General features: G+C 44.4%; 1 protein-coding gene across 6 annotated transcripts in view; it reads left to right on the top strand.

Annotated features, from left to right (window-relative positions):
• LOC148015665 (mediator of RNA polymerase II transcription subunit 33A-like) overlaps window positions 1-25,742 on the top strand; it is a 139,814-nt gene that overhangs the window by 88,117 nt on the left and 25,955 nt on the right. For 4 of the 6 annotated variants that reach the window (XM_087665733.1, XM_087665732.1, XM_087665737.1 and 1 more), the window contains 3 exons: window positions 21,574-21,896; window positions 22,032-22,123; window positions 22,239-22,617. In XM_087665733.1, the coding sequence (XP_087521859.1) occupies window positions 21,574-21,896; window positions 22,032-22,123; window positions 22,239-22,617 (794 nt within the window). Of the gene's footprint in view, window positions 1-18,659; window positions 21,371-21,573; window positions 21,897-22,031; window positions 22,124-22,238; window positions 22,618-25,742 lie in introns of those variants that run through there. The other 2 variants (XM_087665736.1, XM_087665734.1) reach the window with 2 other exon arrangements.

Genomic DNA, 25,742 nt, shown 5'->3' with positions numbered 1-25,742 from the left:
AAGGCTTCAGCTAACCAGGTGTATCATCTTCTGATTAAAGATCATCAATGGCTGGTTACTAAAGCTAATACTCTATGGGGATTGCATAAATCCTGGTCATGGGGGAGGGCAACTGTGATGGAGGGCTGGTTGAACAAGACACCCTTCAAATATAAGGTCTTTCTTTGGAGGGTGATGATTGGTGGTCTTCCGCTTGCTTCAGCTCTTTCCAAGCGTCGAATCTCCAACGACAACTGTTTCTTTTGCACCACCAATGTGGAATCTGCCCGTCATCGATTTATTTCTTGTCCCATCGCTAAGAAAATCTGGTCATTCTTGTGAGCAATTTGGCGAGCGGTGGTTGGTTTCTCGCTACGCCCGTTTGATTGGGTTTTTGTGCAGCCCAAATACCCCACACTGACATAGCCACATATGAAGATCATGTTTCACTTTCTTCGATATTGGGGCTGTTGGCATAACTGGACCATTCGGAATGCTTTTCTTTTTGATTCCGCCTATAATGTTCAGCGGCATATTGCTAGGCTTAAGGGTCTCTTGTATTGGCAGATGGATCTTCTCCGGCACTCTGACATGCTCTCTCGGGAGGACTTACGTCCCTGGCACATGGCAATTTCCTCTGCGTCTTTGCCATGACTTTGTAACTCTTAGGTTGCTGGTTATTGTAGAGAGACGGTGTGTTCTTTACACACGATGAGGTAGAGCCATCATGTATCTTGTAATCGTGTAAACTTGTACTTTTTCGTAATTAATACAATTACCTTTTACCAAAAAAAAGAGAGAGAGAGAGGCTGATGTTGAATAGGATGGTGCGCCTAGGACTTGTCACTGTTGCTGATGCTCTTCTACGCGTCCAACGCTGCTTTCATGTCCCCTGAGGCTACCGCAATTTGTGGAATACCATCTACACCTCTTTACAAGCCATGCAACCTCTCTCCTCTTTGGACTGGGAGGCTCCTTGGCAGGGTTGGTTGATTAATGGTAGACTTGTTTTGGGTCGTGCTACTGTGAATCAAGTATAGCATTTGCTTATTTGTGATAAGGACCGGCTTGTCTAGAAAGACAATACCAATTGGGGTCTATAGAAAGACCAAGTGTGGTGGAAATATGTGGTGATGATAGGCTGGCTTAACAAAATGCCTTTTCAATGGTTGTTACTTTCTTTGTTAGACGTTGATTGAAACCTTGCGCCATCGGTTCCTTACTTGTCTAGGTGTGAGGAAGGTCTACTGACACAGTGATTTTGTGGTTCTCGACCTCAGCAGTGAGAGAGACAAGTAGAGTTTTGATATGGCAAATATGCAGGAATCAAATGACATTGATGTGGCTTTTCTCGATCAGCATATAGGACATGGGGAGGATAAAGATTTGGCAGAGTCGGATGGTGACTCCTTGGTTGAGGATTCAAGGCAGTTGATGGAAGAGGATGAGATGGGAAAACGTCGTAAGATGTCGGTTCATTTCGAATTTGCTTCAGCAAGATGTTCATGTTCCTTGCTCACAGTCTGATGAGTCTCTTTAGTTTATGCTTGCGATTGCCAACAATCTTATGTCAAATTATATTCATGCCAATGAGGGTAAAGTGAGCTCTTCACCAGAAGGGGATCATGTGGCTGTTGTCATGGGAACTGACTTGGTTTAACAGCATGTTGCTGCTTTCCATGAGAGGGAAGCCATCTTTATTTTACGGGAAGGATTCTTTTGATTACTAAGATCCGTGCTTGGTTGCAGTCCATGCTTGTCAGTGTTGATGTGTGTTAAGGTGATGTTTCAGGGCAAGTGCAGGTCCCTCTCGTTTAAGAGATTTATGATGGACCGAGAGGGTTTTTTGAAGCCCTTTTTCGCACCTCGAATGTGCATGCTCGCGTTATGCAACATATTCCTTTGTTCATGGATGGTCAGTTGGTACATATGGTCCCATGGAGGCCTATGGCTGAGTTTCAAGAGGTACTTAGGCAGGCATACCCAATCCAGGTAGACATGGTTGATTTTCCTGCACATCTTTGGTGGCTTCTTCCTTTGGTTTTGAGAAACCTTGGTGGGGTGTTGGTTGAGCCCTGGTTAGGGCCTCCTGCAATAGGAACAAGGCTTGTATGCTTTGGGACATAGGGAAATATCAGCCAGCCACAATTAGTTTTGAGGTCCCTAGGATGCAGACGTTGGTTTGTGAGCCTAAATGGGGCACATTTGTTGGACACTATTTTAGATGTGGTCAATTGGGCCATTTTATTTTCGAATGTTATAGAAGCGTTGAAGTATTGCAACATTCTTTGGATCGTGATATGGATATGCAAGAGCATGCTCCCTAGTAGATGGCTCAGCAATAAGAGGTTGTTCCTGTGCCTCTTGCCCTGCATGGACATGATAATGGAAATAAGGACGTCTCCCAAGTTGGTATTGAGCGTGCATCGCACTCGGTTGGTTGGAATTTGCCTCCTGAGGAAGATTCTTTGGTCATTGTGGTTAGATGTAATGGTAGACAGGAATCTTGTTAGACTCTTGCTCACCCATCTTCTCTACCAATTACTCAGACTTTTCAATGCAGAGATAAGGGGTTTTATATGAAACCTCAATCTTTACGTGTATCTATAGTTGGTGTGGATGATAAAAGGGCTTCTGATTTTGCTTTGCGTTTTGACACGCATGGGAGGCTTGTGTCTCCTCGGGATGTTTTCCGTTCTCAGTAACAGTAGTTTCCTTCTCGTGCTTCGATTGCTAATTTGTAGAGGGCGGATCTTGTAGAGGTGATTCGTAGTGAGATGGAGAGATTTCAGGCTGCGAAAGCTATGGATCTTAAAGCGAAACGGCAAGTGGTGACTCAGTTTTTTTTCTCTTCTGTGATTTTCTATGAGACTTGCTTTATGGAATATTAAAGGCATTTCTTTGTGCAGTAAGTTGTATTGGTTGTGGAAAATTGTGTTAGCTGGTAATTGGGATGTTTTTTGTGTTGTGGAGCACAAACAACATGCTTTGGCAGGATCTTCTTATGTATACAAGGATTATACAATGTTTTTTAATGGTCGGGCTCCACAGAAATCTGGAGTTATATTGGCTGTTAGATCTCCCTTGCAACCTTTCTTAGTTTCTCATGACTCTCATGGTAGATTTATGATGTTGGAAATCATATATGAGGGGGATTTTTTATGGTCGGTGGGCGTGTATGCTCCTTCTACTGCTCGAGAACGCCGTCAGCTTTGGGATGACTTGCACTGCCTTTCCATGGCTTGTTAAGGTTTTGTTATGGGTGATATGTGTATCTACAAATCAGGCAACTTCACCTCATTCGGTCATGGATGTTCCTAAGCGGTAGGCTTGGGATGCATTGGCAGCTGTCTTTGAAATAGGACATGTGGTCTTGGATGCATCCTTCACAGTCTCGATATACTTATTGTTCTCTTCAACATCCAAACACCTAGGCTAGACTCGATAGGATCTACATTTGTCAGAGTGATTATTTTCTTCTAGCAGTCATTGATATGTGGGTGGAGCGACAACATGTCTTGTCAGATCACTATCCTTTGGTGTTGGTTTGACCTAGAGGCCTATTCATGCCTTTAAGGCTCTGCTTGCTTGTTTGCCTCTACGTTTGAACCAATCTTTTGTGCTGCAAAATCGATTTTTGGAATGTATCTAGCAATTGATTGCTTCTTTTAGCTCGAGGGTCTTATCTTGAGGGATGGAAGCATGGGATGTTTTTAGGGACAATGCACGAGAGTTGTCCTGTCAGTATGGTATTCATCATGCTTCTTCTTTTTGAGCTGAATTGCAGCATTTTCAAACTTTGTTGGCGTACTCGTTGTCTCTATGTCCATCAAGGGATACCATTGATGACTTGCATACATGCATTGAATGGTTGAAATGTAGACTTCAATCTCTTTGGGAGGAGGAATATGCTAAATACAAATTGCTGGCCAGAGCGGAAGCCTTGCATGATAATAACTGCCAATCTCATCAGTTTTTTGCTCGTTTATGCCAAAAATATACTTGGAAAAATATTTTGCGTTTGTTGGATGAGTAAGGCGTTATGGTGACTAATGGTGCTTCCATCATCCAAATGTGGGTTGATTATTATAAATATTTGTTGGAACCACAGGAGATTCTTTCAGATGCTGTTCACTTTGCTCGTCGATACATTTGTGATTTGATTAGTAATCAAGTTAAGTCTAAATGGGTTGATTTGATGGAAGCTGATATCACAGAGACTGAAGTAGAGGATGTGCTGTCCCATTTACCACGAAGGAAAAGCCCTGGCTGGGATGGGCTTCCTAATGAGCTTTTTGCTTCCCATGTGTCAGCAAGTCTAGACTTCAGGTAAGTTGCCTTTAGATTGGAAAATTGTTGTGATTCGGTTACTGCTTAAGGTTCCTTCTTCGACCTCTTTGAAACAATGGAGACCAATTTTTTCTATGAATTCCTTGTACAAAATCTTCTCTAAAATTATTGCCAATAGATTGCAGAAAGTATTCCTGCACTTGGTTCATCCACGGCAATATGGTTTCATTAAGGAACGGAATATAATGCATAACATTTTGGGAATTGATTATGCCAAAGTGTTAGGCTAGTAGGTTGTCATGCTTTAGCTTGATCTTGAAAAGGCATTTAATCATGTCTGCTGGTCTTTCTTGCGGCGGCTAATGTCCACGATGGGATTTGGTCCTCGCATGACTTCTCTTGTTGATACCATTAGTCAAGGTGTTGTGGCTTGTATTGCACTTAATGCCTCGAGGGATCACATATGAAATTGCCTTGTCTCGGTCTCTTCCGCAAGGCTGTTCTCTCATTCCTTTGCTATTTGCTTTGGTCACTCACCCGATGCTCTCATTGTTGGATAAGTTGGCTGATCAAGGCGAGATTGTTGGCTTGTCTCTTCCCAATGGTGCCCAACTTTTGGGTCAATCTTTGGCGGATGATTCCTTTATGTTTCTAAAGGTTGTCATCCCGTATACATGATTGGTTCATGTACTGGAAATCTCAAGGTTAGCCTCTTCATGTGAGACTTAAAGTTGCTCAATGCATCATGATCAGTATGGTCTCGTTTTTCCTACCACTACTTCCTTAGACTAAGAAGTCTCTTTTGGAATTGGTTTAGCCTATTTGCTTCATGTTGTGGAAAAAGAAAAAGAATCGTTGGGGAACTGTGGATTTCGTGCCAACATGTGACTACTCCTAAAAGGATGGGGGGAGTAGCTTTATTGGATGTCAATTTACATATGGTTGGTTTGAGACTCACACTTTTGCAGACACTGTGTGTACAGAGTCATCCCTGGTCAGATATTGTAAAATTTTTCATAGAAAAGATTGGCATCTCTCATGGTAGCACATTTATTCAAGTTTCTTGGTGGCATGTGCTTAACTCTACAAGGCCTATTAAGGTCTCCCAGTCTTTTTTTCTTTCTCATTTTATTGCATCATGGCAAAAGATGTTACGTTTTGCAGTTTGGCGCCCTCTTGATCTTCGTAAGGAGGAGAATTCGCTGCAAGGAGAAGTAATGGCTACCTCCAGGTTGTTGGACTGACCTAATAAAGATTTGCTGCAAGATAAGTTTAATCGCATGGCTCGTTCGGGGTTGCAGACAGTCCATGATGGTGTTATTCTTGGGTAGCCTTGTCTTTATTCTTTTCGGCGTATTCGTTAGCACTTTCGGGTGCCTCATGGCTATCATGACATTTGGTCATCCATATAGGACAAGCCTCAGGGATTCTCTCCTTCGCCTACTTTACAGCCCTTGTCTTTGTGGCGAGATTGGATGTTTGTGCTTCTTGATGATTTTGAGAAAAGGTCAACTAATCAAATCTATCATCGAATGGTTGAGGGCAAGAGATGGATCACTGGAAAGCCTAATAAATTATGGCATATTCGGGATAGCAAAAAGAAGTGGCAGGAAAGATTCTTTCAACTTTGGAAGTCTAAGGTTCCTTATCAGGGTAAAGTGTTCATTTGGAGGTTGCTTATTGGGGGTCTTCCAACTAGGGATGTGTTGCGTGCTCGCAAGATCTCCTATGGTCACTGTATATTTTGCACTACATGTGATGAGACATTGCTTCATCTCTTTGTCTCTTGCCTTGTTGCTTGACAGATTTGGAGTTTTGTTTCTCGTGTTTGGTTCTTGGTGACTCAACAGTGGATTTTAGGCCATTCGTGGATTATGGGAAGGATGACTTAGATGTTTGCTTTGCAATTAGATTATTCGTGCCTCTTCCATTTCCTTACATGGACAACTTTGTGGCATATTTGGCATACTCAGAATGCCTTTATCTTTGATTCGGCCTCAGGCATCCATGGTCATGTGGTGCTCAGATGTTTATGCTACGGCGGCAGTGGGTTATGTGTTGGTGCCTCCCTAGGCTAAAGGCAGCCAATAGAAATTGCCTATGTATATTATGGAATACAGCTAGAAAGAGGCCTAATTGGTTGCATCTCGATTGTAATGGTATGTGGCCTCTTTGCTTTCGGCTCAAGTGGGGTACTTTTGCTGGACTTTGCTTTTCTTGTGGTTTGCTATGTCACTTCTTGGCAGAATGTCCCGGTCGAAAGAGTACCTTGGTGGATTAGTCTATGAACCAAGATCAAAATGTGCCCCCTCATCATGTTGAGCAATATTGCTCAACCTATCTAGTCTTAACCCAAGCACGTAGCTCCTCCTTTAGATCTAAAGATATAAGGAAGGACGGGAGCGCGCTGCCGCAATAAAGGAAGAACCAAGGAGATTCCCATGCCTTAAGTTCCCGTAGATCCTTCTTCATCACCAGACCTCCTTAGCACTTATTCGTGTCGTGGAGATAAATCATCAGATGCACAAAGGGCTAGAGTCTCTACCACCCCCCAAGGATCTGTACCTCCCAAAACAGCAGCAACAACAACGACATGCTTGTGAACCTCTAGTCGAGTTGGCTTTTGATGTTGCTTGTTGCCTCATTACTCTATGGGATTGCAAGTATCTAGGTTCTACTTCCCACTCTGCAGATGGACCTTCATCCTCACGAGTTGCACCTCAGAAGCCCAACCCTTTTGTGGTGCTAGGAGACTTCTTTGAAGGTGGTGTTTTGGAGACATTGGCAGCAAAGGCTGAGGGCCATGTGGCAAAATCTCATTAGTACTCTTGAGAATGTGTGTTTGTTTGGTCTTGAGGTGCTTCTTGCACACTTGTCTTTTTGTTTTTGTTGAATCCATTGCACTTGGTTCTTATATAATGGCCTAGTGCCACATTGCAGTTTGTAATCTTGTTTTCCTCTACTTTTTTTCGTTATTAATATAAGTTACCCATTACGAGAGAGAGAGAGAGAGAGAGAGAGAGAGAGAGAGAGAGAGGGTATATTAACGTCTCTAAAAGGCCAATGTGGCCTATGAGACCAAAGCAATACATACAATGATGGTGTGTTTCTCATGTGGAACGAGAAAAGATGAAAAACATGCCTATAAGACTGAAAAAATGAAATAGTGTCCTATAAAAGGGAAACATGTCAATGATGTAAAAGTGAAAATAGAAAAAGGAGAACTCTCCATCAATGAGATGTTTGTCCTCTAAGGAGGTGTATCTCTGCATGGCTGAGGCATCTCGGCATCTGTCTCCTGTGGCGCTCAATGATGGCTTTAATTTGTCTGTGGTGTGGATGTCTAGGCCTTCGTCCGGGTGGACGTGGGCGCCTAGACCGGCTAAGTGCCACTGCTCTATCCAAAGGGACACCTACAGAAGATGAGGTCCAATGATGATGTACTCCTGTAGGATGTGTGGCAGTAGTAGTGGTATCTGCCATACTCTGTTGTGTATTAGTGAAAAAGTCAGTGACTGCTCTCTGTCTATGTGAGCCGAGCTGTGGGGGCCTCCTACTCCGTAGAATTGTTGCTCTGCGCCTCTGGAGCTCCAAGAGGAAGAATCCCAAGCATCTCTGATCCTCAAACTGCATGATCCGTCTCAGGGGTCCAAAACCCTTTCGAAACAGACAGTGGTATCTACCTCGTATATCATAATATACGGTGCATCGGCAGATGTAGTGTTCCTTTGTCTCTGGCTCTCTGTTGCATAGTGGGCATATGCGTTCCTCTGTCTATATACCCTCCCATCTGCCTATCTCAATCCTCAGGTGGTGGGATAAGGTGCGGATCTGACCAATAACTGTGCATAGTCCATGAGGCAGCTGTGTGTCCATGTAATTGGATCGGGTGGTGAAACCATCCTCAGATACCTGAAGGAAGTGGGTTTGGTAGTGTGCCATCCTCGTGCCATGGGGGGAGGGGGGTCGGATCTAGGTCTTCTCCGTATCTAACTTCAGTATGTCTGCTCTGATCACATGGTTTAGCTCTGATTGGCTTAGGTCAAGTGTAGGGCAATCCAAGCTATAGTCAAAGGGGGGTAGTCTGTCAATCTGCAGCCCATGTAGACTCATCCATGTACTCATCTGAGCTGAATAGATTGATGTGATAATTTGTGATAAAAGTAGAAGTGGTAGGGCTTGAATATATAGGCTGAGGTATCCACATACACCTTTGACCCTTATTAAATGCTAAGTGATGTAAAAGGTGTTCACCCACGAGGATAAATAAATCTAATGAATCTTCCCTTCAGGTCATGGGTGGTTGAATCCATGACACAAAACATATGGAAAAAGGAAAAGGGAAGGTCTTACCTCGAAGAGGCAGTGCCTAATCCCGTACAATGATGTTGGAAAGGAGAGCATGTGCATGGCTCAAAGGCTGATCAAAAGCCAACATGCCTTAAAGACATTGAGCACATGACCAAGGGCCAAATACACGGGTGTAGCTTTGGGGATCAACTCAAAGGTCATGCAGTAAGTGGGTACAATTCCTTGTGAAATATAACTCCTAATAGAATCATAATTGGAAAGTACAAATCTTTTTGGATAAAAATCAAGATAGAGTACCCACATAGTAAGTGTTTGGAAAGGTCTTAACCCGTGCATTGACATAGTCAATGTCTAATTCCAAAACATATTATTTATTTATTTATTTATGATCTAATTCGAAACGCATATTGATAGGGTTCAACATTGCCAAAAGACAATGATGGAGCTTATATGTTAAGGGCCTTGTTAGAACTAGTAGATGGCTCATTAGGGTCACTATTTGATAAGGTATTAGCAATGGCATATTGGGTGTGTTGCTTGTCTTTCTTCTTGTAGCATTGGTCAACGTTGTGGCCAATACGTTTGTAGTACCAACATTTGGGTGGTTGTTTCTTGGTGTAGAAGGCTACCGGTGCTATGTGAGTATCTTTCTTGCACCTTTCATTATCCAAACGGATGGCGACCATTTCTTTGTATTTCATCTCTCGAGCAACCTTGCAAGCTGTCTCAGTTTCATGGAATTGTGCTTCTTTCATCAAGACATTAAGAAGTACAACCTTTTTATCATCATCATCATCCAAATGGCTATTGAGAGTGGTCAATTGTTGGTAAAGAAGACTTATATGATCGAGATGTTGCTTAAGAGTCTCCGAAGGATTGTAGGCAATACTAAACAATTGCATGTTCACAAATAATTAGGGATTATTAATATCTCCCCCAAATGTGGTTTGAAGGCTGTTCTATACCTCTTTTGCTGTTTTTGTAAGATCAAGGTGATGAAGAAGGTTGTCAAAGAGGCCAAGCCTGATGATGGTGTGTGTACTTTCATTCTTCTTGAGACATACTTGATGAAGTTGTGTGTTGCCCTGAACATACTCCGGCTCGTCAGTGGAGACGGCTCTCCATGAGCCTTCTGGCATGGTATGACCTGGATCTTTGTCTTCCAGATGGAGAACCTGACGCCTGATAATTTTTCAATTGTGATGCCATTTCTCGACATCCTGATAATAGATGCCATGGAGAGTGCTCAAATTGAGAAAGGCTGAAATTTTGATCAAGAAATTTGAAGAGAGCAGGCTCAGACTTGAAAAGCCCCAAATTTTATCAAGGAAATATTGAGAATTTTGGATCATAGTTGAAAAAGCCCCAAATTTTGAAGAAATTGGGTTCCAATTAGAAAAGCCCCAATCTGCATATGAACAGCCCTTAAGAGTCCAATGTTTAAAGTCTAATTAGAACTTTAGTTTTGGGCTTATCTGCAGGTCGATGTGATGTGGCACTCAATAGATGATGGACTGGGGCTGATAAGATGAGATGTGGCCTGGCGATTATCCTGGATGGAGGAGGTCAACAGCACAGATGATGTCTGCCTGACCAAGGGGCTGGGAACACGGACAGGGCTGTCAAGCACATCAGACATGGTGCAGGGAACATGGGTTGGGCTGTCGAGGATGTCTGGCCAGGGTGCCGGGTGCAGGGAATGTGGGCAGACTGGCAAGAGCTTGATGGCCAGGACAGCACCTCTTCTTCTTCTTCTTCTTCAGGCAGAGGTGAAATCACTGCAGTGAAGGCTGCAGGTGGGAGGTAGGAAGGAGGTGCCTGCAGCAGCTGGCATTGCTGGACAGGGAGGACAGGAAACTGAGCAATTAGGTAGGATATTGATGGGGCTGCTGGCACACACAGGGCTGCGTGCATAGCAATGCTCAGCTAGTGGAATTTCTGCTCTGATACCACTGTTGGGTATGGAGCTCATGAAGATATATATATATATATATATATATATATATATATATATATATATATGTACACACACACACACACACACACATATAAATAAATAAATAAATAAATGATATATTAATGTTTGCAAAAGGTCAAAGTGGCCTATGACATCATGAGTTACAATTATCTGCATGACCATACAATTGTTTGAAGAGAATAATAAATGGAAAATGTATTGAACAGTACAAAAAAGCTATAAGCTAACAGCAATAAAGAGCTCTAGCTGATCGGTGTAGGGGGCCTAGCTCTAGCCTGAGCGATGATCTCCTGTATCTGCTTATGGAAGTGTCACCGATGTCTGTGCCTAGGTCTAGGACATTTGGACCAGCTCAGCTGGAGGCTTGATCAATCAGTATCCATCGTATATGTGTAGATGGCTGGGGCTGTGACTGTGTTGAAGTCTCTTGGATCTGCCTCTTTAAGAAATCTTGTAAGTACACAACAAGCTTAGTAGATTGATGTGATAGTTTTTTATGAAAGTACAAGTGATAGGGCCTGAATATATAGGCTGAGGTATCCCCCTACACCTTTGACCCTTACTAATTGTTAAGTGGTGTAAAAGGTGTTCATACCTAAACACACACTTTTGCACACAATAATGTGTGTGCACACATGGGGATAAATAAATGTAACAATGTTCTCCAAGTAGGTGGTAGCAGGCTGGAATGATGGTGACACCTGAATGATGACTAGTAGTAGAGCTCCGGATGGGGTATTGGCAGCAGCGTGAGGGCAGAGGACTGACAGATGAAGGTTGGAGTGATAAATGAATTAGGGATGAAGGGGATGCCCACAACTATAGAGGATTTTGGTGCATTTGTTCTAGTGTTAAAAGATAAAGCCATTTATTATTAGGATTAGCAATTAATGCCTTTTGGGGATGCTTGAAGATAAGAGAAACTACTCATACCAAAAGTTCCCATTGTGCAATCCAAAATGAAAGCAAGTCAAAGTGATTGAAGGATGTCATTGTCGAGAAGAACAATGTTCTTCGACAAGTAATGCAGTTCGTTTGGCACCACACTTGGCTTGATATATGGCTTTTATGCAGGAACGGATTAATGCGTTTCGGGAATACGTGTTAAAAAGAGATGCTCCTACCCGTCCCGCTGCTGCCCGCCATCGTGCCTAGCTTCCCCCTCAGCCCCCCCTCCCCTCCCCCTCCCTCTTCGTTTGATCGCGCTGAGCCTCCTCCCCTCCTCTCGTCGCCCACCCTCCCCCCCACCCTCCGGTCGCCTTGTGCCTCCCCTCTCCCATTAGCTCCTCCTCATGCTTCCCCTCTCCCCATTTGCTCCCTCCATCTGCAGCAACACTCCCCCCCTTCGATAACACAGGAACGTGATTGGTAGGTTCTCAGTAGGGATGCGCAATGGAAACCTTTGGTCAAATGCCGTTGCATTTTGCGAGTGCCCCCCAGTCAAACACCTTCTGCATTGTCCTCTCTGAGGAACAACTCTTAGCTGTCCGTGCCACAGAGCTGGAGCTAAAAGAAACAACGATCCTTGGTCATGTCGTAGGACACTTCCTATCTAGGGCCCAACTTCGGGATTGGCTTCACTCCACGCTGCGCATTGATACAGCGCAGATCTCGGAGGTAGTTCTCATGGGTCAAGGGATCGTCATGGTCTGATTCACCTCGGCGGACGCAGCCCGTGAGCTAGTGGATAGCTCACCTTATGCCTCCATGAAGGGGGTCATCTACATGGTTCCCTGGTACAGTGGCTTCACAATGGAGGAATTTGCGCTCCACAAGAGGTTTCTTAGACATCCGGTCACTTTACTATTCCTTGGACTGGCGGTGGAGTATCGCTAGTTAGTGGAGGACTTTGGATGGCTCTTCGGCACAGTTCTTCTTGCCTCCTTCGCGGATGCAGTGACAACCGCAGGAGTCCCAAAGGTACGGGAGGTTGTGAAATATACAAAGAACACACCAAAGTTTCTGGAGATCGAGACAGGTGGACACTCCTTCAGGTAGCAGGTTATAGTTACTGGGCAGTGAGGGCAGTGCCTGCGATGCCATGACTTTGGGCATCAGGCAACATTGCACATGATTCGGAGTCAAAGCGGCTCTGCCGACAGGTTCGCAGGTGGATGTTGATGGCTTTACACGGGTCCAACGACGACGACAGAGAAGGAGACGGCAGGGGGGGCCTCAGTGAGCCCCTCAGACACAGCCACGACAACACAGAGTAGGAGGGTCAATGATGGATCTTAGAGCACCCCGCAACCCCCTAGCTCTTGTCCCACCTGGCAGGATCATAGACCCCCACATCCACCACCCACGGAGGTATCTCAGGCTACCTCACTTGAGATCTCACAGCTCCCACACCCACCTCCCCTCCCCATGGGTACCCCCCCAACCCTAGTCCATAGCCTCCCTTTTCTAGGGCCATCGACCCCCCCACACCTGCCTCATATCTCCGATCACCCCACCATCCCTCGATCTTTCTCCTCTGTACCATCTTCCTCGCCAATCAATCCCAGTGATCCTCACCCAGTACATGTGACTCCTCCCCTCCTCCCCTCCTCCCCTTCCTTCTTGCCACAGGAGGTGACGATCCTTCTACGCCTATATTCTCCCCTCATCAGCAGCCTACCCCCCCTCCCCCCCACACACACACAGACACAACCAACAACTCATCTGTCTCTGCCGCCCATTACACTTTCTCGAGACAGGGGCAACTGTTACCACAGGAGTTCTTCCGTAGTGATCTGTAGTTCTACTTGAGAGTTGCGGAGTGCAGAAAGTTTCCACTACCTTTGGAGGTAGGGATCTTCGTGGTTCACAAGTAATGGAGCGGCACGGTTCATTTACTAGCACCATTGGATAGACCAAACTATGTTTTCTTCCTTCAAAACTCTCATTCAAGAGACTGGACGATGACACAGATAGAGGAGGTGAAGGGCCAAGTGGCAGACCACATCTCCCAGTGGATGGAAGAAGGAGGACTAGCACTCTTTTCCCAGCAGTGGCCAGGTTGCATGATAAACATTAACTGGTGGGCTTGAGCTGAGGTCCCACATATGAGCATTATTTGTCGAGCCCCTCCACAGTACAGAGCACCGATGGATGTGATTGTGAAACCGGTCTATGACTCACATAAAGCGGTAGTTCCTTCAATTAACGCCTGGTCTTTTCACACACACACAAAAACAGAGACCTCACTCCTTCGCTCAACACTAGATTGGCTCCGAAGACTGGCGCCCCTCTCGGTATTTCTTTATCAATTAAAAGATGGAAAGTTACAAAAATGAAATGTTCCAAAATACATAACCTGAGAACCATTGGTTTTCATCTTTTTTGAGTAAATCCCAGCTGCATAAGGACAGTACAGCATGACCAGAACAACATGCCTTTTAGGAAAGCATTTTCTGTAACCATAACTCAATGATTTATGTGCAGAATTGCAGTCTGCAGATCTCTGAATTCATCGTTCTCACTGTCCAACATGTACAAAACAACATCCCTTTAAGGAAAGCATTTTCTGTGACCAAAACTCAATGATTCATGTGCAGAATTGCAGTCTGCAGATCTCTAAATGCAGTTTGCAGATCTCTGAATTCATTGTTCTTACTATCCAGTATGTCCAGAACAACATCCCTTATAGGAAAGCATTTTCTGTGACTAAAACTCAATGATTCATGTGCAGAATTGCAGTCTCTGTAGATCTCTGAATTCACTGTTCCTACTGTCCAACATTAAAACAGTCCCACAAACAGCACTAAATTAGAGCTACAAAACCCTGTTCCTGTGTGGCATGGTCATTACTTCCTTTAGTGACTCCATTGGAGAAGCCAACAACTGCTCCTAAACTTGGACATTGAGGCTCTTGCCTCAGTAGAAATGCAAAGGAAACACAGAACTGTACCTTCAATGGAATCAGCCCATCATGCAAAGCATTTCCTCTGAGAATAGAGAGAGAGTTGATCAGAGGGTGCAGTCAGAGATGACGAAGTACTCTCCATGGCTGATGAAACTGGAGCAATCTACTCTCAGCTTCTCTAAAACTTCATTTTGCCCCTTATGCCTATTACGTTTTTTGTAATGCTCTCTCTCTCTCTCTCTCTCTCTCTCTAGAGATTTCTGATCCCTTTAATTCAGACAAATTAAAGCCATCATTGAGCGCCACAGGAGACAGATGCCAAGACGCCTTAGCTATGCAGAGATACACCTCCCTAGAGAACAGACATATCATTGATGGAGAGTTTTCCTTTCTCTACTCTCACTTTCAGATCATTGACATGTTTCCCTTTTATGGGACACTATTTCATTTCCTTTTCAGTCTTATAGGCATGTTTTTCATCTTTTTTCTCGTTCTAGATGAGAAACACACCATCATTGTATGTATTGCTTTGGTCTCATAGGCCACATTGGCCTTTTAGAGACGTTAATATACTCTCTCTCTCTCTCTCTCTCTCTCTCTTTTGGGAATTTGTGCCACATGGCATACATGTAACAATTTTCCCGTTTAAACCTTCGGGTTTAAAATTCTCCCTGATTGGTGCAAAATTTGACCTCGGCACAGACCAGAGAATTAATCCTTGTGCAAAAACGAAGTTAATGACGCAAACAGATTCCGGGGTCCAAAAATAGTAACTCCCTAACGTTTAGGGATGGTGACCCTTGCATTCCTCGAGCTGTTCTCGGCAACTTTTATCATTGCAACCATATCAAAAAGTGTAATGTGGCTCAATTACAATGACTTTTATTCTATGAGCATTCTTACATCTGCAGCTTCTGTCTTGGCCAAGCTCATTGTTCTGCACCATCTGTAGTGGCTAAGTACATAGCCCCAAACCATTGGCATTCTATTCTTTAGTGCCCATTCAATATGGAACCAATCCTAAGGCTTAGACAAACCATTAGTCCAATTTGTCCGAATGGATGCCTCTTCTGGCCATGCAAGGATCCCGGCTTAGTCCAAGAGAACTCTAGGGGTAAAAAGCAACATCAACCAAAGAAAAGAAAAATTAAAAAATTTAATAAGTAAATAAGAAAAGAAATTGCAAAAAGTATCACCACATGGTGAGAGATTAAATGGCCCTTAGCACAGACTGCCTGTTTCTAGCAGTGCACAGAGTCACGTCTCTCAGCCTGGCTGATATATGCCCTGGTGGTACCGCCTAGAGCATCTATTACCCCCATGGTCCGCTCGAGGGCCACCATGGGGAAATGGAGTTTACCTTCCAGACCTGCGGTAAAGTATATTCTCATGCCCCATAGTTCTTCTTCTTTATCAGCAGCTTCCACACCGAACAGATATCGGTTCAGTCAATCAAGGTTTCCCTATGAGGCTACATCTAGCATGCTGAAATGTGAATATCTTCCACTACAATAGGGCACATGGTTCCATGAAGTTTATTATTCGACAGGAGTTGCAGCTTGCCCTTGGCGGATGGATTGACATCCTACTTCTGTAGGAGTATAAGCTCACGCTCGCCCATGCCCATTGGGTAGGGAAGGTCCTCCCAAGCAATTCGCACACCTATTGGGAGTATTTCATTAGTGCCCACGGTAGGAGTGGAGGTGCATGCACCTCTATTGGCTGGAGTCTCATCACCCATGTACATGACCACGAGACGATTGTGGCAGGGAGGGTTCTATGGATCAGATTGGATATTGAGGACTCGTGCCTTGGAACCCTCAATGTTTATACCCCACTGAGGCCAGGGCATGTAGCAAATTTTGGGTGGAGATCACAGCAGGGACCCAGAGGTGGACTCCTGGATTGTTTAAGGAGACTTCAACAACCTTGAGGCCTTAGAGGATCAGTAGGACATAGACAGAGATTACTAGGGTATGGCAAGGGAGGAGCAAGAGGCATGGGAGGTCTTCCTCCTCGCAATAGGATAATGTGATACTTAGTGGGACCCAGCTTTCCATAGGAGGGAGAGGTGGCCGAACTTTTCTTGGGGATACAAGCGATTGGGCGGAGCTCTTCTGGAGTGGTTGGATAGGTTCTATGTGGAAGAGTGGGGGTGCTCTCGTGTTGGCCACGTAGGGCAGTTTGTTGGCACCACTTTGTTTGATCACTGCCCGGTTCTCCTTATACTTGATGCTCTAGATTCGGCCTTGGACACGCGATCTTACCAAATCCCTGGCTCGATCTACAAGAGGGACGAGGTGAGGAGGCAGATTGAGCAGCTCTGGAGTAGAGAGTGGGACAGGAGGGACCGGATCGTAGAGGAGGTTGTAGAGGTCCAATCCGAGCCGAGTAGGATCTGCCAGGAGGCAGCTTTACAGGCCATGCAGCAGAGGTGGGAGGAGGAGAGAGCACTTTGGCAAGACCTTGCAGCCATGCAGAGACTACTGTAGGAGGCGCCAAGGGATCCTACTCTCAACGCATAGGAGGTGCGCGCACGGGCAGCCCTTGCCGGTCTTGAGGACAGGTGCTCATAGTTTTTCTTGTGTCTTAGCAGCCTTTTGGGCGCGGAAGGGGGACACGATGTGTAGGGAGTTTTTCAAGGTGCATCAATCTCGCACCTCAGGAGATCAGATTCGCAGCCTCCATGATCAGTAGGAAGGATTTGCTCTAGCCCATATGAGGTGATGGAGATTGCCACTGACTACTACTACAGACACCTTTTTCAGCAAGAGGCAGTCTCAGCTAGGAAACAACGCTGTAGATAGCAGGTCTGGGACCTTATTTTGTCCCTCGTCATAGAGGAGATGGGACGCTCCCTCCTAGAGCATGCCAGAGAAGGAATTAGAGGAGGCTTTCCATGCGCAAGACGTGCAGAAATGCTCGGGAGAGGATGGCCTTTCTAAGGCCTTCTTCACTATCTAGTGGGAGGTGGGAAGGACCCCCTACTACTGGTCTTTGAGGAGATCTTCAGCTCAGGATGGATGCCAGGGAGTCTATCGGCAGGTCTGATTAGTCTCCTCCCCAAAGGGGGAGACCGGCTTCTGAAGCTATCCCAATGGAAACCGATCACCCTGTTGTCAGTGGCCTGTAAGGCATTGGCCAAGATGATCAGTAGGCGACTTTGCCCCGTATTTCCAGATATCATTCATGACACATAGACAGGTTTTGTCCAAGATAGGAGCATCCTAGATAATGTCTTCACCTTCTTCGAGACGATTGAGTGGGCCCACAGTGGTCAGGGATTGGTTGTAATTCTACTGGACTTCGAGAAAGCCTACGATAGTGTTAACCCTTAAACGAACAAGGTGGAAAAGCTGGAAAATTTAAAGCAGAAGACAAAGGCCAAGGCAAAAGTAAACAGAAGACGAAGGCGCGCTAAGAAAAATATGGAAACACAAGAAGTGCAGAAAAGTCCTAAATAAATGAAAAAGGCGCACAAGAAAAAGTACAAGTCAATACTTTTAGAGCGCAAGCGCATCATGATTTAATTTAAAAGAGGGTTGGGCTCTCACCTATGCAATTTGTAAAGGTAGATGGGCGGTAGGAAGGAAGCTAGGAAGATAGGAGGACAATGGGAAAAATGGCCTAGGCCATGGCCGGCCATGTAAAAAAGGAGATAAGGGGATGGCCGCCCAAAAAGGATTTAGGGTTTTGTAAATAAAGTTGAAAAGTGAATGAGAAGCTCATTTTTGTGTGTGGCCAAAAGTGGCTCTCTTCTTCTTCTTCTTCTTGCTTGCTTGAGCTTGTGCTCAAGAGAGGGAGTGTGAGAGTGTGAGGAAGTGAGTGTATGCGGGTGAGGGACCGGGGAGAAGCTCTCCATCTTCTCCTCTCTTCTTCTCTTCTCTTTTCTTCTCTTTTCTTCTCTTGCTCGTGGCAATGGAGCTTGGAGCGTGGAGCTTGAGGATGAAGCTTACTTGAAGCTTGCACTTGGATCGTGGAGCTACCCACTTGCGCGGGAGAGGAGGTAACTCGATCCGTATGGAGGTAAGCTCACTACACCCGTAGATATGGATGGCGCGTCGGCTATGTGAGGTAGCTATTAGTGCTCGGCTTGGAACGCTTGAAGCAATAAGCGGTCCGTGGGTCTTGGCAGTTGAGTGAGAGCTCCCACATTTTGGTTCCGTTGTCGGGACCAACGGATTCAAGCCTTGAGCGCTTGTGCGCTTCGAATCGAGCATCGAAGTAGGGTTTTCCCCGAACCGGTGCTTGAGGTAGATAGGTAGGAAGCGAGGGAGTTTGAAAAGGTATTCGATCTCTTTAGCAAGTAGGTTTTTGGTTTTTGGACTTGGAAAAGCATGATGGAGTAGTGTAGGTATTTCCCTTATGATTTTTTCTTGCATTTAGAAAGGATAGGAGCAAAACATTGGAGCACGCAGTAGGGTTTTTTTGTTGCTGTATAACAGGCTGAAACAGGGAAAAGAAGGGCAAAAAATGAAATTTTGGGTTAAATGTTGGTGAAGGGAGCAAGACTAAGATGAGTGCAAGCCTAGGCAGGGTGATAAGGAGCCAGGAGTGGCAAGAAAGGCCACATTTTGCATTGCAGGGTTTCAAGAGAGCTGGAGCGAGGGAGAAAGCTTCATTGCGTGGACCTGCTTCGATCTGGTCATCTAGGAGTTATTTGCCCAACACAGGTAATTCCACACCTTCCCCTACATGAGTAGCTTGGATCTGGAGATGCTCAACAGGTAGGAACGCCTCGGTCGCTTGGCGCAACGAATTCTTTGAAGTCCAGCAAAAATCGTGTCGCACTCGGCCCGTTCGAGTGACGACGATTCTGGGCCGAGTCCTACAATCGGCCCTTGAACCACTCGGCCATTCGGCCCTCGACCAACTACACTCAGATGCCTTTCACTCGGCTCGTCTGAGTGAAGCATTCGGACCAACTTTGAAATTCTTCACGATGGCCCAGATCATGTTGCCCAGATCTTCCTTCCTTCGCAACCAACTTTGTGTGTGGCAAGGCCTTCGCAAGGCCCTAATTCAGGGTCCCCCAGGATGCCAGGATGAGATAGACCGCTAGCCGGTGGTTTGGAACCCCCAAGTCAAAGATCGGGATTGGATATAGATTGGCGAGCGCCCCCACATCTAGTGGGCTGGATGGGAGGCTGCTGACCCTGCTCGCACTATCAGAACGTGGCGGGAGGTGTACAAGATGGTGGATCAAGAGGTAGTGTAGCAGGCAACAGGTTGTCAGCGAGGAGTTGAGTTGAGAAGGGAGATTGACGCAGTGATTCCTCGGGAGTGGCTTGACCCCCCGATCCGAGAGCTGGCAGAGCTTGGCGAGGTGTGGGCTGCTAGATTCTCACCGACAAGTATCCTCCTATAGGTGTCAGGTAGAGTGGGCGGTGCCCCCTACGGGATCTTCTTCACCGTGCAGGATTGGGGGCGTTTAGTCCTTGACAGAGGGCAGCAGGATGAGGAGATTGTTGGCCTTCCTTAAAGGAGGATTCGCGTGGTTGGTCTCCAGGGGAAAAACTGGCGTCTTGACCGCTATGCGTTCTGGGAGGAGTCCCCGGAGTGGTGCCTTTGGATGTGGGAGAGCAGGCCACTTGATGAGTTGGAATGGGAGCCTGGAGAGTAGCTATGGCCGGCCATTGTGGTTGCAAGAAGCCATTGAGGTTCTTGGAGTACACAGCCAAGATTGGCAAACATGTAGTGATGTAGGAGGTATGGACAGGGCGCCTTCGCGTAGCAGATACTGGGCGGAGCATAGCATCATGGATGCCTTCTATCAGACTTTCTAGCGCAGCCTATGGGACAGCTGGAGGCCGAGGAGGGTATCGTATTTCCTATGGCTTTTGGCACATGGAGGTATGGCGGTTGGGAGTTGGCTAGCCTAGATGCAGCAGGATGGAGGGTGTAAATGTTGCCCATAGTAGCTTTTGGAAACTCCAAAGCAGTGTCTTTGGTCTTCCGAGGCAGCACAACTCGTGTGGAGAGGAGTCTACCTCATTCTTTGTCATCTGGCACCCAGGCTTGGATGTATCTCGTGGGGAGCTTTCTCCTGGCAGGCAGTCAACTAGGGCCGCCACCTTTTGTATGAGGCGGGATGCAAGACATGATTTTCATCATTGAGGTTGGGTCTTGCGCAGTGGTCGGCTTGGAGGCTTTACCCAGCCGCCAAGTACTGGAGCCCACAGCAGACCACTCTGAGATATGGGAGATTGTAGGGAGTCTTACAGGATGGCACATCTGGAACACACGCTGTCATGAGGTTTTTGGCGGGGAGTGCCTTTTAGTACAGGTGACTTTGGCTGACCTTTGGACTTCCATCATCCACTCCCTCTGCGGCCGGTGGGACCAGGTGCAGGGCGAGTCTCTAGCTCGTTTAGGAGCTCCGTTTTCACTTTTTGTGCACTTGGGGCTGCAAGGACCTGTTCATGATGCAGGCAGGCAGCCCTTGATGGCGATACATCCCCCCTCCATGGCTTCTTGCCCCCATCCCCCCCAGATCGCCTTGAGAGGCTTGTATACATGATGTATTCGTGACTTTGCATCAGCTCCAGCTAGTCTATTGAGCATGAGCACTCTGTTGTAATCAGCCTTTTGAGTAATATAATCAGCCACATTTTATTTGCAAAAAAAAAAGAGGCTTTTATGCACATATATTCACATGATGATTCAAAGAGAGTGCCAAAGTTGTGCTTGAATCCGAACATTGATATTGATCCTCAATAGCTCGATATTCTCTATTTCCATACTCATTCCTTTCCATCTTGTTATATTGTTCTTTTGGAGAGGATATGTTGTTTACTATTTTCGCAAAACCCTCCAAAATTATTTATGGATGAGCATCAGTTGGAAAGATTTAGAAATCTCCAAGCCTTTTCATTCTCCTACTATTCTTCTGATCTACCAATACCTATCATTTTCATTTTTCGACAGAGCAAGACAGTAAACTTTATGCATACCTCTACTTGCTGGTAAAAATGTGTTTCTTATCAAATGTTGTTTCTGTAAATGATAGATTTCATATCGATTCCTGACAAATTACACAGTACATAATAGGCAGTGGTATTGCAATTTGCCCACTAAGATATTAACTTTTTCAGGTAAAGCAATAAGCGACATTTTGTGACTGAGGATTACAAATTGTGTTAAGTGGCCTTACTTATCACCATTTCAGGTCAAACCAATGGAACATGTTTACCCAGTGGGTGCGATCACTGGATGGGCTTGTTTGTGATACCTCATTAATCACTCCAAAGGGAGTGGGAGAAGCTGTAATTCAAATGATCAGGTCCATGCGGCAGGGCCTTCATGAAGAGTGGGATACTAGTCAACTTCCTGTTATTAAAGCAATTGTAGGCTCAAGCTGTTGCAGTGGGACGTTTGGAAGTTCTTTTGGGACTGGAAGAGCTGCCGCATGGATCCCTATCGATATTTTCATGGAGGATGTTATGGATGGGCGACGAGTTCCTCCCACTCCTGTAGTGGATGCTTTAGCTCGTCAGTGTTCTCTTTCATTCTCCAGCTTTTTGGATCGATTTTCTTGTTTTGGGGTTTACTCCTTTCAATTTTTTGCTTCTTGGTCAATTTTGCTATGCACAATTTGTTCATTATAGATTTTTCTTGGTTCTATAGAGCTGGTAAAGTCTTTGCAGGCTGCTCAGAATGCTTCCTGGGAAGATACATTCATAGCCCTGTGGCTCTCAGCATTACGCTTGGTTCAACGGGTTAGCTCAACTCAGTAGTGCATGATGCTTTTGAATTTTTAACGCATGGTGTTTTTTCCAACATCATGAATAAAGAAGTTGAAATTGGGATCTTTGGATTATGACTTGGATACAGGAGCGCAATCACTTGGAAGGTCCTAAACCTCAATCTGAATCTCGTTTCTGTATGCTTCTTTCAATTGTGCCACTGGCTTCAGCATTGCTTATAGAAGAGGAAGAAAAGGGATTAATGGTTGGGCCATCAGCTGCTGAAAGTGCATTTGTTGGATCAAAAGACAACAAGGAACAAAAAGCTTTTGGCAATCGTCGTGCAGCTTTTGTATCTAGCTTGCAGACCTTAGGTCAATTTGAGGGCCTTCTTTCTCCTCACGAACATGTAGCTGCAGCTGCCTGTCATGCAGCAACAACTGCAGCTTTGTTTATTGCTGGATTTGTTGGTGGAAACATTTCAGTGGAAGGGTTAAGCCCTAGTGATGGAGCTGCTATAAGGACAGGTAATCTGCTCTCCTAACACTAACAAGGTTTCTGTATTGCAATGGCATTTTCCCTCCTCGTTCAACTGGGGAGGGATTATTCTGCATTTCCTCAAAATATTTTATTGGTTTTGAGACATTTTAGATCTTCATTATTCTTTATACCAGATTTAGGTTTCTAACTAGCTTAATGCAATAATAGGATTTAATTCACTGAACCTTGGAGTATTGGGTTGAGTTTTAATTCTTCAGCTCAATTGGACTTGAATTTGTTTCCAAACACCATTCCAAACAAATGGTGTGTGTTGAAACCAGCCTTCCTCCTCGGATAGGGTGGTAAATAACCTGAATAAGCACTAATTACAGGAAGCATAAAATTCATGTTAACTTGGACAGTGGACACCTTGTTGGCCCTAAAACTTGTGCTCCTTGCGGTATTTCTTTATCTTATATTTGCAAATGGAAGGAGTATAACTGAGATCCTTTGATCTCCTCCACTAATCCAAATGACTCTTGTTATCAAAACTAACTAGCAAGTCTCCAAACAAATCTACCCCTTCGTTTGCTTGGGGATTAGCCTTTGCCTTGCCCTTGAAAGACAAATTTAGCCCCAAATCTGATATTGGCTAATTGGCCTCTTGAATCTTTCGAAAATTGCTCAATTTTAGCTGTTGGAATTAAAGTCCTAGCCCTCAATTCTGAGTATGCATCCCAAGGTGGCTGTCAAACGCTAATTATTACTGTTAATCAGGGTTTATATCAAAGATTTTTCAATATCTCCACCTTTCATGACTCAAACTATTGAAAAATGTTGAGATAACTCGAGAGATGGTTGGGGGATAAGAGAGTATGCTGTAGGAGAGAAATTTTAGAGTTTCATCTTGCAAGAAATGCTGAAGAACTGTTGGTGCTCTGCTCAAATAGCCATGGAAGTTGCTATCCACAGCTTAGGACTGCTAGAATGACTATTGTTCCCTCCTATATGCTGTCATCTACACTAGAAGGACCTTGGGCTACTATCATGTGATTGGTCCATGATAGTTGCAAATCACATTAGTAACATCTCCTTGCTATCTAAGTGCCTCCTCTCTCACAATGGCGGAAATAGACTTCCACCAGCTCCTAAAAACGTTTTTTCCACTTGCATGGGCAAGTTTTACGAAGCGACAGCTCTCTAATCTTATTTTTCAGCGTTATTCAACTTATTAAATTAATTTTTAGAATATTCAATTATAAAAATTAATTTAATAATTATTTTAGTACTCAAGTAAATTTTAATATTCTAAAAATTGATTTTATAATTATTCTAGTACTTAGAAAATGAGTTCCACTAGCCAATAATTAAATTGTCTAGGTCAATTTATCTTCTAAGTATCCCTGAGCATTTATTGACCCTTAGATTAATATTAATTAATTAATTAATTAATATCTAATCTCTAGTGTCACGATTGACATTAGTGGCTAATAAATTGGTCTAGGCCTAAATCTGACATAGGCTACCACCTAGTACTTGTTAGACTTTACTTATTATAACTTTTGTCTTTTAGGGTCTTGGGTCCCGCATTGTGAAATGATTAATTTGTACCTCACGTGCGAGTCACTTTAGTATACTTAATCAAATGCTAGGTAAAGTAATAAAATTCTACGTCCTCCTAACATTTTTTCTAACTCAATTTTGATTCTTAGCTTTAATTATCTCACCTAAACTTTGGTGATTATATAACTCACTAATGCTTGAGCTTGATATGTATGTGTGTGTGTTTTTGTTTTCAGCTTGACTAATTGTAGAACTGCAGTAGATAGGCTTGCTATACTTAGGTTCTGCATGTTCGGTCTCTTCAATATTGTAGACAAGAGATGAACCTTCTCCACTGCATGTTCAATCTCTTCAATACTGTAGACAAGAGATGAACCTTCTCCACTTAGTATTCCTTGATACTTGGGCTCAAGCCTAGATATACAATGATACTTTCTTCTCAATGTTTCACAACAATATATATAGGATAGGTATGCTACGCCGTTTGATATTTCTCTTTATTAATATCTGACGGATTGCAAGTGGCCATCTTTGGCAAACGGTTTTTCAAAAACTCGAAACTTGATTATTCATGTCGGCCTTGGAACATTTTGAAATGGATGGACAGACCAAAGAGATAAATCAAACCATACAAAATATGTTTCCTGCTTATGTTTCTTGTAGATAATTTGATTGGGAGCATCACCTTCCTCAAATTGAATTTGCTTATAATAGTGCTAAGCATTTGATCATTGGTTATACCCTGTTTATGCTTATGTACAATTATGAGATGAATCCACCGATTGCCATTGAGCTCAGGAAGAGTGAAAATGCATTCTGTAGTTGGCTTTCTACAAGATATATAGAAGATGTTGACGATTGCTAGGAAAAGTATTAAACCAGCATAGAATCACACCACTTTTTATGCTAACCAACATTGTATTCCCAAGAGCTCTAGAAAGACATGTGGTTTTACCTTGAAGTCCCAAAAGACTTCGATTCAATGATTACTAGCAAGTGTTAGAAGTTATCTTGGAGGTATTGTGGTTCTTTCTAGATTAAGAAGATAAATAGCATCTTTCTATGAGTTGGACTTATCTTTGGAAATCCGAATTTACCTTGTATTTTGCATGAGTTGTTTGGAAGAACGACCGGGATAAGGTGAGCAAATTGTCCCCAATGAGAAAGTCTTGCAGCTTGAGGATACTACTTGTTATGTTCTACTTAAATCCAAATCAGTTCTTGACCTTAGGATTGAACGATCACATTGGACCATTTATCTTGAGTATGTGGTCAAGTGAAAAAACCACTCAGAGATGGAGGCTACTTGGGAGTTGGTAAGTTTATTGAAGAGTCGTTTTTCTCACTTCTTCCTTGAGGATATTGTTGAGGACATAAATTATTCATAAGGGGGAGAGTGTTATATCCTTGGACATTCGGATGGGTGCTAGTAGCATTGTTGGTTACGAAGTGACTTAGTGCAAATGGACTCAGGATACTTCGGGGTTAGGGCAGCCAAGTCTTAACTCTTGGCGCATTAGTCAATGCATCCATACACCAGGAAGGTGTGGGCCAGTGGTGTGGAACACACCCTCTTGGAATGTGGTTGTGACCTAGAGTGCTACTAACT

The sequence above is a fragment of the Lygodium microphyllum genome, chromosome 24, assembly GCF_053477565.2.
Source record: "Lygodium microphyllum isolate KBCC chromosome 24, Lygodium_microphyllum_v1.1.10, whole genome shotgun sequence".
NCBI classification, from domain to species: domain Eukaryota; kingdom Viridiplantae; phylum Streptophyta; class Polypodiopsida; order Schizaeales; family Lygodiaceae; genus Lygodium; species Lygodium microphyllum.
The sequence above is the reverse complement of the archived record's forward strand: the minus strand, read 5'-3'. Positions and strand labels throughout refer to the sequence as shown.